This window comes from Gobio gobio, assembly GCF_949357685.1.
Source record: "Gobio gobio genome assembly, chromosome: 10".
Taxonomy (NCBI): domain Eukaryota; kingdom Metazoa; phylum Chordata; class Actinopteri; order Cypriniformes; family Gobionidae; genus Gobio; species Gobio gobio.
The window spans coordinates 45,470,540-45,488,225 of record NC_137116.1 but is presented as its reverse complement, the minus strand read 5'-3'; the positions used below and the strand labels follow the sequence as shown (position 1 = coordinate 45,488,225).

Here is a 17,686-nt window from a genome sequence, read left to right as displayed (position 1 = left end):
GTTACAGTTTGCAAAGAAGGAAATATTTGTAAACATTTGTGGAAATACAGAATAAAAATTAAATATAAAAAGATATTTGCGACTTTTTGTCTCACAATTCTGGCTTTTACCTCAGAATTGGGGGATATAAACTAGCAATTGCGAGTTATAAAGTCAGAATTGCGAGTAATAAAGTCGCAATTTCGTGTTATAAAGTCAGAATTGCGTGAAATAGGCCTACTCGCAAATGCGAGTTATAAAGTCAGAATTGCGTTATATAAACTCATACATGCGATGCGAGTAAAAGTCAGAATTGCGAGTTTATATCTCTATATCCGTGACGAAAACAAGATTCTATAGAAATTAATAAGCCTATGTTGCTGTAAAGTTGGAAAGTAACTCCTCTGTTGACAGGTATGTAGAAGATTACTTTTTCATATTCATATTTTGTAAATAATAAACCAAGATCTATCTATCTATCTTAATGTTCACTGTTCTATTTAATCAGAATAGCTTAAAAAAGGGTCAGATATGGCCTGAAATAAGTTGATTTATATGAAAATACACTGAAAATGTCTAGCAGAACTGTCTCCATTGAGTAATGAAGTCTTGTTTGTTGACAAAAAATAAAATATTTGTCTATATGTGAGCTGGTTGTGGAGAAGAACGTAATACAATATTTGTCTATTGCAAAATGGCACTTGAACCAGAGCTTTTACATTTTTTATTACTATTTATACCCTATTTTGTCTGTTATTCTGTCATTTAGGCCTGCATGGCCTTCAAGCTTTTTAAAAATATTTTCTAAAATATTTCTGTCAATCTGTCTTGAGAACCATGTATACATATCTATGTTGAGAACAGTATGATTTTTGTTGAATTTCTTTCAATTCCTTTTAATTATACATTCAAATTAGGAAAGGTTTAATACCAATTTGCATTAAACCAAAGACTCTGTTTTATATGATACTGTAATCAGATGAATCCACCAGGCCACGTCTCCTAAAACGTAAATAAAGTGTTAGTTTATAAAACCGGCCAACCACACGTTTCATTCATTTTATTATCATTTTTTACATTACACAAATATTCTGCCTAAAATCTAAAATCACCTCTACCTACATACACTGTCCATACATTTCATTTACTCACTACACTTTAACATATAAATATCTGGGGATATGAAAGCTCCATGAGTACATTTTTAATCAAAACTTCCAATACTCACAAAGTGGAAAAAAAACATCTGAGCCTGAACAGAGGTGCTTATAGGAATTCAGCAAAGAAAATGCAACCACAGCCCCCTTTACAGATACTGAATCAAACTCTCAAGTAACGTCTCATTCATTCGGTGACATGGGATCCTTCCTCGGTGTCAAAGTGGGTATATGTTGAACTAAAATGTATTTGCTTAACTAGATTTCTCTTTCAGCTACGCTATGTATTTATTCTAGAAGATCATGGGAACGGTATCTGTGTTTTGGCACAAATTCATCCCAGATATGGAGTATTTTTTTTTGTTTTGATAACTGTGAGTGCAGCATCTAATGTAAACAACAGATTGCACTTCATCATTGAGCGTATCTTCAGGAGGAATGGAAGAAAAAAAAAAATACCGCTCCTTCCTCCTCGGTTTTTGGCCCTACCGTGAGAAATGAACTTTTATAAAAGAAAAAAAATAAAAGTCTGGGAAAGTTCCAGAGAAGGAGAGCATCAGTAGTCCTCAGCTGGAAAGAGAAAGACAGGGAGACAGAGAGACACGGTTTGATTAACAAGAAGAAGAAGAACCGAGTGGAAGTGGAGCATGCGATCCGTTTGAGTTTAGCGACGGCGTAAGAAATCTCAGCATGCAGGTGGTTAGTAGAGGCAGGAGGCAGCTTACTTTCAATTGTGAGAATGCAGGTGCTGGCGGCAGTGCCTCGGCTGTTGACGGCTTTGCACATGTACTCTCCTTCGTCCTCGGGGAACGTTTCCGGCAGGTACAGGCAGTAGGTCTCGCCTCTCTCGATGTACTGATAGTCTTCAGAATCCGGCAGCAGCTCACCCTCAAACCACCAAGTGACCTCTGGTTTGGGTTCTCCCGTGATCTTCACTGTGAACCGCACAGGCTCTGCGTCAACCACCGACTGGTTCTTCAGGGGCTTCTTAAACCACGGAGCACCTGACCTGGCATGGTCCTCTTCATCCTCATAAGCGGCAGAGCCGTTAATGATGCTACCCTCTTCCTCCTCATCTTCTTCCTTTTTCTGACAAGACACATGACAAAATGTTTCACACTCGGAAAAAAACAACAGAAATCACACGCGTGCAGTTCTGTCATGCATTAGAGTTGACATCAGATCCAGGCATGTCCGCCATTTAGTTCTTAAACAAAGCAGCCCAGGAGAGGTTTACTTTTTGGAGAGCAGCGTCAATTTCCTGTTGTTCAAACTGCATCCTCTGTAATTTCTGCTCTTCGATCTTCCTCTTCTGCTCCTCTTCTCTGGCCTTTGCCATTTGTTCGAACCGTGCTCGCATGTCCACTTTCTGTCTGAACGGGACGTCCTCTGGTTTAGTTGGAGTTGTTTTGTCCTCATCTTCATCCTGTGGAAGAAATTAGCAAAATTCTTCACTTCAACGTTCTTTAGCTGGAATGAATAAATGAGACATTGCCTCGTTCCGTCACCTCCTGGCAGCGCTCTGCCTCTCTCTCCTTGATTTTTTCATCAATTTCTTTCCTTCTTGCTCGTTCCTCCTCGATCTTCTTCTGGATCTCCTCGTCTGTGAGCTGCTTGATCTTCTCAAACTTGGATTTCAGGCTTTTGGCCTGGATGGAGCCAGTCCGCTTCAGCTTTGTTAGCTCCTCGTACTCGTTGCTCACCACCTCAGAGCTTTCATTGATCTCATCCTAATTAAACCCACAAAACATATGTAAATAAGCAAACATGTTATGAAATTGGAAATGTAATGATCATTTTAATGGCATGTGAAGCTGACCTCGCCCATCTCTTGTCGCAACTGTTCAAACTCTTTCTTCTCCATCTCCATTTTCTGGCGTCTGGCCTCCGCCTTGCGCTTACGCTCTGCCTCCTCTTTCATCTTCAGCATCTCCTCAAAGTTGATTTCTAGTTTCCCTGGGTGCATTGCTTCCTGTGACTCTGTCCGCACCAGAGTTTCGTTATCATCCTGCCCCTGTCACAAAAATGGGATACACATCTCAATTGATATTCAATATATTTGTATACATCTTGTGCAAGTAGAGTGGCTGCATCCGAAATCAGATAATCTCTTGAATAGGACCTATAAGTGATAACTTAATGACTGCTAAAAAAGTATATTCTATATACAACCCCAAATCAGAAAAAGTTGGGACAGTAAGGAAAACGCAAAAAAAAAAGAAGAAGTGATTTCTAATTTTACTTTGACTTGTATTTCATTGCAGACAATATGAACACAAAATATTTAATGTTTTGTCTGGTCAACTTCATGTCATTTGTAAATATGCATCCTTTCCTGTCATTCAGACCTGCAACACATTTCAAAACAAGTTGGGACAGGAGCAATTTAGGGCTAGTAATGAGGTAAAATGGTTAAATAATGATGTGATTTGAAACAGGTGATGTCAACAGGTGATTGTAATTATGATTTGGTACAAAAGCAGCATCCAAGAAAGGTCTAATCCTTTAGGAGCAAAGATGGGCCGAGGATCGCCAGTTTGCCAACAAATACGTGAGAAAATTATTGAAATGTTTAAAAACAATGTTCCTCAAAGAAAGATAGAAAGAGATTTGGATATTTCACATTCAACAGTGCATAACATAATTAAAAGATTCAAGGAATCTGGAGGAATTTCAGTGCGTAAAGGACAAGGGCGCAAGCCTAAGCTGAACAACCGTGATCTCCGATCCCTCAGGCGGCACTGCATCAAGAATCGTCATTCATCTATAAGCGATATCACCACATGGGCTCAGGACTACTTTGGCAAACCTTTGTCAAGTACCACAATACGTAGTTACATCCACAAATGCCAGTTAAAACTGTACTGTGCCAAAAGGAAGCCCTATATTAACAGTGTCCAGAAGCGCCGTCGACTTCTCTGGGCTCGGAGGCATCTGGGATGGACCATCACACAGTGGAAACGTGTACTGTGGTCAGATAAATCAGTATTTGAGGTATTTTTTGGGAGGAATGGACGCCGTGTGCTCCGGACCAAAGAAGAAAAGGATCATCCAGACCAGCAACAAGTCCAAAAGCCAGGGTCTGTCATGGTATGGGGTTGTGTCAGTGCCCTTGGCAAAGGTAACTTGCACTTCTGTGAAGGCACCATTAATGCTGAAAAGTACATAGAGATTTTGGAGCATAATATGCTGTTTTCAAGAAGACATCTTTTCCAGGGACGTCCATGCATATTTCAAAAAGACAAAACCACATTCTGCACACATTCCAAAGTCCTGGCTGTGGAGGAAGAGGGTACGGGTACTTGACTGGCCTGCCTGCAGTCCCGACCTGTCTCCAATAGAGAATGTGTGGCTGCGACAACGAAGACCCCGTACTGTTGCCCACCTTAAGACTTGATTGCAGGAAGAATGGGACAAAATTACACCTGAAACACTTCATCACTTGGTGTCTTCAGTCCCTAAACGTCTTTTAAGTGTTGTGAAAAGGAATGGCAACATTACAAAGTGGTAAATGCTTTACTGTCCCAACTTTTTTTTAAATGTGTTGCAGGTCTGAATGACAGGAAAGGATGCATATTTACAAATGACATGAAGTTGACCAGACAAAACATTAAATATTTTTTGTTCATATTGTCTGCAATTAAATACAAGTCAAAGTAAATTTAGAAATCACTTCTTTTTTTTTTTTTTTGCGTTTTCCATAGTGTCCCAACTTTTTCTGATTTGGGGTTGTAGTATGAGTATGAAGAATGAATGTAATCCGAACATACTACATTCCCCATGTTGTCATTATCATGTGACCTACCAGTGTCAGTTAAGTCGCTTCACTGCCATTCACAAATCCTCTCCCGTGGCCTCAAGGGATAATAAAAGTGTCCATCATATGCACACTTCAGAATATATTAGGGAAGTATATGATTTCGGATGCAGTCACTGTTTTTCTTTGAATTGAATCCAAATCCCACAGGTGGTTGAAATTGGTGATGCATTCTAGGAAATTAATTGTCCTTCCTCCCTGATCTGTCTGTTTCAGTTCAAATCTAAATGGCACACATCCCTGTTACTCTAATAGACAAAATCGGTTAAAACATCAAACCAAGTGTAAAAAGAGCTATACATTATCACACAGTTATGTGAGCAAAAACATAGACAGCCATGTTTGAACAGTGTGAAGATCTGGACCCCCTAATTCTGTTTTTTATTAGTACTTAAAACATTAGAATAATTGTATTTACTACACTGAATAGAATCATATATTGATCTTTTTTCTTATTTACCCATACATATTTTTAATTTTTAAAGCAACCAATCACAGCACCTACAACTGAGCGACAGGGGAGAACAGGAAAACAAGACAACCAAAAACAAAAGGGGGAGGGAAACCAACTAAATCACGTAACAATAGCCTTTAAACAAAATATATTTGTTTGAGACGCAAAATATATTCAAAGGTGTCATATCATGAGGAATCGACATTTCTTCTCTATAGCCCAAAAAGACAAGCTACAATAATGATTTATTCTAAAAACCTAAACATACACTTGACTAATACTGTAAACTCGAGGGGGGGGGGCTAAATTGAAATTAATGATATGAATGATATGACCTTTTAAGACTTGTCTTCTGAGAAAATAGCTTTCTTGAATATGTTTATTTTTGTCTAGCTTCACTGGAATGTTTTGGCCTCTCTAAGTACATTATTTTATTTCTTGATTTCTTTTTTTGTGTCATCAATCATTGTGGCAATGCTTCTCTTGAGCAGGGTAGTGGTTTCTGTTTAAAAAAGTTTCTTACTTCTTTATCTCCATATCCAGTCATATTATCCTGATCCAGGCCAGGGCTCTTAAAGACACAATTTGAAAAGCATAACAGACAAGCATTGCAGCAGGTATACCATTTGAGCACACTGGAGATTTGCACATGTGTTGTGTTTACATTTGCAACCGAATTAATTGTTTTAGATTACTAAAGTAGGTTGTATTGAAATTGACACTGGTTAACAGTTGTTAGCTGACTGACATGTGCTCAGATGATATAAATATAATGAGCAGATTGCATTGCAATTAACATGCAGCATAAAGTATGTTTATGTTATATTATTAATAACTAGAACAGCAGTTATATAATTATCTGAATATAGCACATTAATGGAATTTTTGTTGTTGTTGTTTAAGATGTACTTTTGTTGGTCACATCAATTAGTGCATGCAAACGCACTGTACATGCGCAAATACAGTATGTTACATCTCATGCGTGGTCCTACCATGCTCTTGCGAGCTTCTGCAAAAAGTTTTTTCTCCTCTTCCAGGCGTCGCTTTGCCTCCTCTTCTTTCTTTTTCTGCTCCTCTTCTCGTCTTTGTCTTTCCAGATCCTCAAAGCTGATGGCCAGCTTCCCGGGTTTGGCCCCGTCTGAGTTTATCATGGCCAGAAGCATGTCATCGTCACTATTTACAACCTGCAAGTGAATAGATTAGGTTTGGGGAAAATGAGTTAGTCAACAGTCAAAGTTTAATCTGGCACCCAGTTTACATGTCCAACTGTGCCAAGTCAGAAAACCCTTATCTCTGTCTGATTTTAGATCATAGGCGTTATATTGCAAGACAGATAAGTCATAGGCATGTTCGTAATGACCTTTTGCAATAATAGTGAGCATTTTATGTCTATTAAATATTGTTTAGGACTCCCTAACAAAGTATCAGAAGGTGATATATATACCACTATCAAAGTATATCATGGTTACCATAGTACATGGGGGAGAAAAAAACAAACAAACATGTTTTTCACAAGCACACAAACTGACCATGCTCTTTCTGGCCTCGGCAAAGGACTTTCTCTCTTCTTCGATGCGTCTTTTCCTTTCTTCCTCCACACGCTTATGTTCTTCTTCCAGCCTCTGTCTTTCCAGCTCTTCAAAACTGAGTCGAAGTTTACCAGGTCTGAATTCTTCCTTCTCTCCTTCTGTATCCTGAATGTCCTCATCATCCAGGGCCTGTGATAAAGCGAACATTATCACTCATTACATTATTCATGTCTGGACAATTTTGGGCACTTAGCTAACTTTTCTTGGCTACTTTTTCTTATTTTTAACCAACTTGTCTTGACGGTGTGATTCCCCTACCAAACAAGTTCATTGCAAATATCGACCTGCAACCAGTTTTGTTGGTTAAGGTTAGGGTGTAGGGTAGGGTTAGGATTTGTTTTAGCATTGTGTAGGAAAACAATCTTTAAATCTTTAAACTCAGCTGCTCTGAAAATCATGTGTATTGAGGCCATTTTTCACGGATGTATTAAAGGTGCACTGCGTAATATTTATGAGGATCTATTGACAGAAATGCCATATATAATATACTTAACTATGTTTTCAGTGGTGTATAAAGAGTTTACATAATGAACCGTTATGTTTTTATTAAACTTTTAAAATTTTTTATTACTGAAGTCGCCATTTTGCACCACCATGTTTCTACAGCAGCCCTAAACGGACAAACTGCTCTACAGAGCGCTAGCAATGCTGTTTTAGATGACGACATCTTTGTCCTGTGTCGGCCACGGTAGCTTCACTATGTGCTTCAAAAGTGAGGGGTGAGTAGTGGATGGTTGCAATTCCCAACTAAAATTTACACAGAGCACCTTTAAAGGGTTTCTTCGGTGATTTAGCATTAAGCTTTGTATCAGTAGAAACCCGTAGTATATTCGAATTATGGTACTTTCCCCCCTCATGTCCCCCTGAGACGAGAGAATTATGCATTTTATTTCTGGAAAAAATCCTCCGATGATGCAAATATCGTCATTTTGTGTAATCGGATGATTTTTTGGGCCAGAGCCTAAAGACTACAGCCAGTACAAGGAACTAGTTACGCATATTTTCAGCCCAGCTCGGCCTTGGGCATTCATAACGGAGCAGTGCAGAGAAAAGTGAGTGTTTCAACTTTTCAATGAATTCCTATGAAATTTTAGCTTCCATATCTGAAAACGTGCCAGACTGGACACGCGCTTTGAATGACTGCCGTGGGCAAGAGATGTAACCAGTAGCCATGGCTTATGAGTGGCCTCGTTGGGCAGTGAAGCAAGTGCATTCTAGGATATGTTGTCTTTCATCCACATGAGACAAAAATACTTTTTCTGTCTTTTCTCTGTCTAGAAGGCACCAAATTCAAAAATAATTTCAGTATGGAAAACGCAAAAAAAAAAAAAAAAGAAGTGATTTCTAAATTTACTTTGACTTGTATTTCATTGCAGACAATATGAACAAAAAATATTTCATGTTTTGTCTGGTCAACTTCATGTCATTTGTAAATATCCATCCTTTCCTGTCATTCAGACCTGCAACACATTTAAAAAAAAGTTGGGACAGTAAAGCATTTACCACTTTGTAATGTTGCCATTACATTACACATCGCTTCAAAATGCGCCACACATTCTCTATTGGAGACAGGTCGGGACTGCAGGCAGGCCAGTCAAGTACCCGTACCCTCTTCCTCCGCAGCCAGGACTTTGTAATGTGTGCAGAATGTGGTTTTGCATTGTCTTGTTGAAATATGCATGGACGTCCCTGAGATGTCTTCTTGAAGGCAGCAAATTATGCTCCAAAATCTCTATGTACTTTTCAGCATTAATGGTGCCTTCACAGAAGTGCAAGTTACCTTTGCCAAGGGCACTGACACAACCCCATACCATGACAGACCCTGGCTTTTGGACTTGTTGCTGGTAACAGTCTGGATGATCCTTTTCTTCTTTGGTCCGGAGCACACGGCGTCCATTCCTCCCAAAAAATACCTCAAATACTGATTCATCTGACCACAGTACACGTTTCCACTGTGTGATGGTCCATCCCAGATGCCTCCGAGCCCAGAGAAGTCGACAGCGCTTCTGGACAATGTTAACATAGGGCTTCCTTTTGGCACAGTACAGTTTTAACTGGCATTTGTGGATGTAACTACGTATTGTGGTACTTGACAAAGGTTTGCCAAAGTAGTCCTGAGCCCATGTGGTGATATCGCTTATAGATGAATGACGATTCTTGATGCAGCGCCGCCTGAGGGATCGGAGATCACGGTTGTTCAGCTTAGGCTTGCGCCTTTGTCCTTTACGCACTGAAATTCCTCCAGATTCCTTGAATCTTTTAATTATGTTATGCACTGTTGAATGTGAAATATCAAAATCTCTTCCTATCTTTCTTTGAGGAACATTGTTTTTAAACATTTCAATAATTTTCTCACATATTTGTTGGCAAACTGGCGATCCTCTGCCCATCTTTGCTCCTAAAGGATTAAACCTTTCTTGGATTCTGCTTTTGTACCAAATCATAATTACAATCACCTGTTGACATCACCTGTTTCAAATCACATCATTATTTAACCATTTTATGTCTGAATGACAGGAAAGGATGCATATTTACAAATGACATGAAGTTGACCAGACAAAACATGAAATATTTTGTGTTCATATTGTCTACAATGAAATACAAGTCAAAGTAAATTTAGAAATCAATTCTTTTTTCTTTTTTTTTGCGTTTTCCACACTGTCCCAACTTTTTCTGATTTGGGGATGTACATTTCAGCTGCTGTAAGAAGAGACCACAAACGATCCACCACCTGCAGCATCCACACACGCGATATTGCCCAGTAGCCCGACTCCTTTATGTATACAGACATGACGCAAAGACGAACGGCGGAAGCTCGTATTTCCTGCGGAAAGCTACCAGTACCACTCAAATTATAACACATTATTACAACCTTACCGTTGTGAATCGGGCTAAGGTAAGGAGATTGTTTTGAACACTGGCTGGTTATGCACTTAATTTTTATCATTTTTAACCCCAAAAAAGTTACGGACTGCAGCTTTAAGTTCCCACGGGGTCCTTGCAGAATAACATTCGGTCTAGCTCATTAAATTAACTATAAATATGTTGCACAAACTTTTACAACCAGAAGATGTCCTAGAATGTTTTGTCTTAATTTTCAACAATATATTTATTGTTTCATATTTTTAAAACCTAAAACTTAATGCTTTGATTGAAAGTGTACATGTGTACATTGATTGTGTACAACTGTGTACATTTTTAAAGTAAGCATGTTGCTTAAAATGTCATGTTTTATATTTTGTTATATACTGCAAATATTGCATTTGCATGCATTTTAAATTGCCCCCCCCCCCCCCCCTCCCAAAAAAAGGGTCCATTATATATATTATATGTGTAAAAGAATATATCCACTGGTTCTTGAAAATATACCCACCATTCCCAGCTTAGCCTCTTCAAAAGTTTTTCTTTCTTCCACTAGTCTGCGTCGGGCTTCCTCCTCTGCCTGTTTTCTCTGCTGCTCCTGTCGCTCTTTTTCCTGCTCTTCAAACGTCAGACGCAGTTTACCGGGGGTCATCTGTTCCTTCTCTTTGGGATTAGACTCTACATCGTCCAACTTTTTTAAAGAAACTTTTTTTAGTCAATTTTTAATTTTATTTATAGATATATTTCCAAAATTAACAACTTTTTTTTTTCATGTACAGATTATATTGATAGTTTAAAGCAGAATCTTCACCTGTTCAACCATGGAGCGACGCTTGGCCTCTCGGAAGGACTGCCGGTTTTCATCGTATCTCTTCTTCTTCTCCTCCTCAGTTCGCTTCTTTAATTCCTCTTCTCGGCTCTTCTCCATGTCCTCAAAATTGACCCTGATCTTTCCTGGTTGTTTCTGTGATTTTGCAGGCACTACTCGAACCAAAAGGCTGTCATCACCTTCCTGTGATGAAGTAAAGAAGTTACCCAAACAGATTAAATAGCATTTTTATCATTGGAATTATATGATGACGGTATGATGAAATGTTAACTTCCTTTTTTTTTTGGAAAATCAGAAACAAATGTGAGTAATCAAATTGTGAGTCTGAGTAATGTGAGTAAATGTGAGTAATCGCATTCATGTTGTAATCTAAAGCAATAACAAATAGTTTTTTTCATTTATACTGCTTTGACCTGCAACATTCCTGCAGTCATGGAGAAGCATCCAGATAGGTTTCAGATAAGGCCTGACAGCAAAAAACATTCTTCTGGCACAGTTGCCTTCATTTGTGTCATACTAGACCGAGATATGGGACTGTTAATTCAGTTAGAGAGCACGGCCTGCAAGTGCTGGGAAACAGTTGCCAGTCACATGTTGTCCATGCTTGTTAACTCTGGCTCCAGAAAGTGTGGCATTTTCCTAAATTTAACACCCAGTGCCATGTTGTATATGAACTGACATGTCTTTGGCCATCATTGCCATGTCTTTGGCCATCATTGCACACATTTCACATATCATTTTGGAATATTTATCATACATTACCATTAAAATTTTTAGCTAGGAATCTTTTTTTTTTAAAGAAGTCTCTAATGCCTACTAAGGATGCATTTATTTGAGAAGACAATAAATACACTATTATTGTGAAACATTATTACAATTTAAAATAATAGTTTTAAAATTTAATTTATTTCTGTGATGGCAAAGCTGAATTTTCAGTAGTCCTAGAAATGTATTGTAACATTATAAATTGTATTACTTATATCCTTGCTGAATACAAGTATTACTTCCTTTATCTAAATATATAGACAGACAGACGAGAGATAGATAGACAGACAGACAGACAGACTAGATAGATAGATGATAGATAGATAGATAGATAGATAGATAGATAGATAGATAGATAGATAGATAGATAGATAGATAGATAGATAGATAGATAGATAGATAGATAGATAGATAGATAGATAGATAGATAGATAGATAGATAGATAGATAGATAGATAGATAGATAGATAGATAGATAGATAGTCAAGTCAAGTCAAGTAAACTTTATTTATATAGCGCTTTTAATAATGCAGATTGTTTCAAAGCAGCTTCACAGTGTTTAACAGGAAAATAATTCAACAGAATTCTATTCAGCCGTATAGCCGTTCTTCTGGAGAAAATGGTGATGTCATCAGCTCATTTCAATTATCATACAGTGACAATGTGGGCATTAGAACAGTAATTAGATCAGTAATTTAGTTTATATGGTTAATTTAGTTTAATAATTAGATTTATTTCGATATTTAGTTGAAAAATGTAGTGTCCCCAACTGAGCAAGTTGATAGATAGATAGATAGATAGATAGATAGATAGATAGATAGATAGATAGATAGACAGACAGACAGACAGACAGACAGACAGACAGACAGACAGACGATAGATAGATAGATAGACAGACAGACAGACAGACAGACAGACAGACAGACGATAGATAGATAGATAGATAGATAGATAGATAGATAGATAGATAGACAGACAGACAGACAGACAGACAGACAGACAGACAGACAGACAGACAGATACAGTAAATAAAACACAATATTTATATTGAATTTATATATTTATAATATAACATTTATATATTATATATTACAATCATAATAAAGGGTTGATAATAATTGTTATACTATCAATCCATTCCATGAATTGATTTCACTTACATATATTGCTAGGTTTTAAAATAGAACTTTAGATTATATCAGAGGATTACCAGAGTGATTACAGATACTTTGCTGGAGATTTTCTAACAGTAGACCTGATAAAGCAGCCGACTGCCAAGTCGCATTAAAAGCATCCTGCTAGTGCTTCAGCCACAGTCTGTTATCATGACACACTGACTCACCTCCTCAGCTTTCTTGGCCAGCTCTTTCTGAATCTTGGCCTTCTCTTTGGCCTCCTGTGCAGCTCGCTTCTTTCTCTCCTCTTCTGTTCTTTTCCTCTCCTCTTCCTGCCTCTGTTTCTCCATCACTGCAAACTTCCCCTTCACGCTGCCTGTGAATGGACAGAAAGCCGACAGTTGGCGTCTATAACGGGATTAAAGTGCTGTTGCAATGATTACGTTGGTTCGGTCCAAAAAATCAAATATAAAAGTCCCTCCATTTGTCTCATACCGGTAATCTTGGGAACATATGATTTTTCTATCTTCGTCGGCTTCACCTCTTCCTCTTCATCGCTAGAGGCGAGGAGTTCCTTTATCTGTGGAGGATCCGACAGTTGTTGTGAGGTTAGGCGTTTTATCCAGGATCAGAAACCATGCTGGTCGTAGCAAGCCAAGCAGACCTTAATCCTTGTAAGACAGGCACATATGACCTACAGGGGCGGATGCTGATTGGGCCGTCAATTGTGACATGGGCAGGGGATCAGTAGAGTGTGCATGCAGCAAGCAGGCATCACAGATACTGGGGTGTTTTACTGATTAAAAGCTCTTTTTGTAAGAAGGTTTGTGTATATCCTTTTAAATACCTGGAATCGGGTATTGATGCATGCCTAATCTTACGCAAACACTGAATACCCAGCAAGCAGTCTTTTCTTTAACCTCAAGGCAAATTCATCTACTAAGCATTGTTAGTGTCAGAGAGATGAGGCAGTGCAGTCAGTGGATGAACAAACAAGGTGCTGATGGGCAGGTTTCTCTACTGACCATTTGCTTCCTGCGACTGTATTCTCTCTCTTTAACGTACTGATCTCTGCGTTTCTTTTGCTCTTCCTGACTTCTCTTTTGGTTTCTCTCTTCTCTAGCTTTCTGCATGGCCTCAAACTTATTCTTCACGTCTTCTTTCCCCATCTTGGGAACATAACTTCTCTGTACAGGCTTAGATGTTTTAAGCAGTTTCTTCAGAAGAAAGGGAAAACGAGGTTGTTAGAGATGGAGAGATTGTTAGTAAAAGAGAAATGGAAAATTAGTTCATTTCCATTTTTTTAAATATATATATATTCTTTTGCAGAGAGTAATGCTTATATGATTACAAATTACATATAACATTATAATTGGTTATTTTTCCATTTTATAAATTAGCATATTAAATATACAGTATATATATCTATTTTCATAATTATTTTTATATATATATATATTTTTTTTTATTATATAGTTCTGCTCATAAGTTTACAGCTCATACATTTAAATGTTATTTTATATTGGATGATTGGAGTAAATTATTTTGTCTTCAGGGAAACATGAAATATCTAAAGGTCAGTGCTAAATAAAAAAAAAAAAAAAAAGTATTTTAAAGAAATAAGAAAACCGGACAAACAAGGGACTCATGAACAACTATCACAAAACATAAAAACAGTTGTTTATTATCCAGGTAACAACACATATTATTAAGATTCAACTTTTGAACTGGTTCATTTGTGTAAATTCAGTTATTATTTTGTCTTGTGGATTTTGTCAACATCTGTTATTCAGGACAGTACTGAATACAAAATAACACATGACTCTTATTTTGTTAATCTTGCATGTTCTGCAAGAGGTATGCAAACTTATGAGCAAAACTGTGTGTGTTAATTATGTGAAATTTGTATTTCATTTAATTATTTTAAAATATTTACGCATATTATTATAGCTCCATCAAACCATACCTCTTGTTTTAGAGCCACATCTGACATATTTGTTATATCAGTATTATGTGATGCATCATCCTCTTCATCATTCTCCACATTTTCCTCAGTCGTCTTTGGAGCCCTCTCTCGTTTTCTCGCCCTGCCGTTGGTCTTTGTCTCATGTTCGGGCTCTTCCTTCTCTGGTAACTTGGTGTTTGGTTCGTCTGCAGCACTGTTCATTTCCACCTCTTCAGTCATGCAACTCGTGTCATGCGTTTCCTCTTGGTTTTCATCGTTGATTGTGTTCTCTGTATCATCAGCGTCAGCAATATCGTTCAAGTTTTCCGTGTTGTTTAAATGCGTCATGTCTGTTGACACATCCGCCATGCTCATCACTTCAGTCATGTTGCTGTTTCTCAAACACACCGTTACAGGGCCTGTTGCAAGATACGTCAGATGAAGCTGACATTGGGAGAAAGACATAATGACCACAAGACTGCAGTGCAAAGGAACTATTTTTCCTAGCCCTAATTTTAGTAACTACAAGTACCCCTGTTATGCTATTTTAAAGGTTTCTAATTTTGTTTTGGAGGTCTTCTACAATGCATCCAAGGTCATTTTCTCATAATATACATTACACAGTCTGAAAACAGTTTGTTCGAAGATTCAGTCTCTCTAAAAGCCTTATCTGCTCTGATAGATCAGATGGCCCAGTCTATTGTGATTGATCTACTCTGCTCTGATTGGTCAGACAGCCAAGTCAGTTGTGATTGGTCTATCTCTTACAGCATGTGTCAGAAATGAAACGCCTTATCTGAATTTCAGCTCTGGAGGCTTCTTCAGTGCTTGATACACAGTGATATGAAAAGGAACGATGGCGTCGGTTTTTCCGTATCAATTCCAGTGCGAGTCCTCATCTTTTGGAAGTGCATGCTAAGTGGATTCGCAGCGTTGAAAACACAGTCCTCTCAACATGTCCACAACACCAACCAAACTCTTTCATGCTTCAGCTACAACTGCAGTGTTCGAGGGCGGGTCAATTAGACATTGTTTGTGGGCAACCAATGAAGACCATAGACTGGCATTATGCAAATTTGTGACATTGTTACGCAAGTATGTAACAGAAAGTGAGACTGGAATTGCTGATGATCTTTAAAATTTTGCAGACCTTTTAAATTCACAAACAGCTATAACACACCGCATGAAAGATAATATTTGAAAAAACATAATGGGGCACTTTAATTATATCACAGATCTAGGATTTTTATAAGGTAAAGAAATGTCTTGGAAGTGTTAGTTGGTGGTCTGCAAAAGAACAGATGAGCTGAATGTGTGCGGGACCTCCAGCAGGAGCCTTATGCAGGCCCTAATTTTATCCCCCAGTCTGGGGTGAGCCATGTGATTGAGGCTATTTTTACCTGGAGATATGAGTCTAAGAAGAGGTCAGCACCCAGATGGCACACATGAGACCCCTGACTAGATGACTAAGTTCTAGATGTTTCCTTATTTAAAATGTTATATACAAAGCCAGTTTGTCAAAATAATGGATGGATTTATAATCCTCCACACACAATAACTGTGTGTGTGTGTGTGTGTGTGTGTGTGTGTGTGTGTGTGTGTGTGTGTGTGTGTGTGTGTGTGTGTGTGTGTGTGTGTGTGTGTGTGTGTGTGTGTGTGTGTGTGTGTGTGTGTGTGTGTGTGTGTGTGTGTGTGTGTGCGCGTGTGTGTTTCTATCCTGGTGGGGACTTCAACCTAAATGCACACTGACTCATGGGGACTTGTGTCACCGTGGTGACCTAAATTGAGGTCCCCATGAGGAAGCAAGCTTATAAATCATACAGAATTTTTTTTTGTAAAAATGCAGAAAGTTTTCTGTGATGTTTAGTGGTAGGGTGTAAGATAGAATATACATAAACCATTACGTCGATGGAGAGTGTGAGTGTGTTTATACTATGTGCATTGTTAAATTGCATCTTTCCATTTCACAGGTTCAACATCTGACATTCTTCATCCAAACTACAATAATAATCCCAGGAAAACAGCAACATTAACCCATGCAGCAAAACACATGACTCACATGTGTAATATCATATAGCTGTAATGATTAAATGTCAATGCATGGTCACTCTCGTTTGCTCTTACCTCACACAACTGGTGTTTTGGTGATTCGAACTCACAACTGATCACACCTCACTTTTAGAAGATGACAAAGACAATATGCCCCCCCCCCCCCCCCCCCCCCCCCCACACACACACACACACACACACACACACACACAATGTCACCATTTGAAAGCCTTGTTTCCTGCCACATTTCCAATTGATGTATTTTTTTTTAAAATGTGAATTTATGCTGAGCACTAATTTTTATAGTGTATTTAATTTTTACCATTCCTCAGAAATGTTAGTGAAATGTAAGACTGCTATCTTTATTAGTAGTTAGATTTAATCTTGACATTTAAGGTTTCAGAGTTGGATGCTGAGAATAAATGTTTTCTTATATAGCCTATGTAATAGCATTTAGCTAAACACTAAATATTCAAGAGAAAAAAAAGTGTTAAAAGAATGTCAAGATGTCATTCAATGTGTTAAACATTGAATACATGTATCTTTATCATCTGGCTAAGCATTAGCTTATTACAATTTCTCAGAAATACTGTTTTTTCTATAACGATCTTTAGCTTTTTATAAGTGATTAATTAAAGTAATTTGAAATGATCTAATGAAATAAAAACAGTCCTTTCCAAGTAGGCTAGTCAACTGTATTCTCAGTGAGTAAAGTAAAGATATGAGGTTGACCGTGTACAGGCCCTCATATGCTTGTGGACTTGAAATTTTTGTCCTCCACATGCTTTGTTAAATTCTTTCATATCATAAACGATAACTTAAAAATATCTTACCTTCTTTAGAGTGATATTCTCCCTTTGTTTTTCATAAGATTTTTTTGTAGTTCACGTTGGCTTCGATAATGCTCAAATCAAATCTAAATCCCCAAGCACAGGTTTAGTCTTCTCTTCACATGCGACTGAGAGTCAAATGAGCGCAGTCGGTTATCGGTGGGCGCTATCCATAAAAATATCCGTGCCCCTCTCCATCTACCGCATTCCACACGCGCCACCGGCTGACGGCCTCAGCTGTCGCTCCACATATGTCTCCTTATCTCCGAGTCTGAGGGTCTTTTACACGACTTAA

The 17,686-nt window shown here is 38.1% G+C and overlaps 1 protein-coding gene across 2 annotated transcripts; it reads right to left on the bottom strand.

Moving 5' to 3' along the window:
* Nucleotides 1–1,024: 1,024 nt before the first annotated feature.
* On the bottom strand, nt 1,025–17,664 carry nexn (nexilin (F actin binding protein)). Of its 2 annotated transcripts, none has more exons than XM_079827149.1 (15): nt 17,395–17,664; nt 14,534–14,956; nt 13,593–13,784; nt 13,063–13,147; nt 12,795–12,943; nt 10,670–10,870; nt 10,370–10,549; nt 6,937–7,125; nt 6,400–6,591; nt 5,931–5,978; nt 2,956–3,150; nt 2,645–2,866; nt 2,374–2,562; nt 1,862–2,225; nt 1,025–1,706 (listed from the first exon to the last, which is right to left on the bottom strand). In XM_079827149.1, exons 2-15 carry the CDS (start codon nt 14,897–14,899, stop codon nt 1,693–1,695), a joined length of 2,586 nt encoding a protein of 861 aa, XP_079683275.1. In that variant the 5' UTR covers nt 14,900–14,956; nt 17,395–17,664; the 3' UTR covers nt 1,025–1,692. The 2 variants fall into 2 exon arrangements, with proteins under 2 accessions (XP_079683275.1, XP_079683276.1); XM_079827150.1 differs by having other exon boundaries at nt 14,534–14,931; nt 17,395–17,658.
* Nucleotides 17,665–17,686: the final 22 nt, after the last annotated feature.

Bases quoted from the DNA above. Each gene is read 5' to 3' on its own strand.
- nexn (XM_079827149.1), bottom strand. From the start codon at position 14,899: ATGACTGAAGTGATGAGCATGGCGGATGTGTCAACAGACATGACGCAT. The intron at 10,550-10,669 runs GTGAAGATTCTG...TCTTTAAAAAAG, and splicing joins GTCGCTCCATGGTTGAACAG to TTGGACGATGTAGAGTCTAA. The intron at 6,592-6,936 runs GTCAGTTTGTGT...ATTCACTTGCAG, and splicing joins CCGAGGCCAGAAAGAGCATG to GTTGTAAATAGTGACGATGA.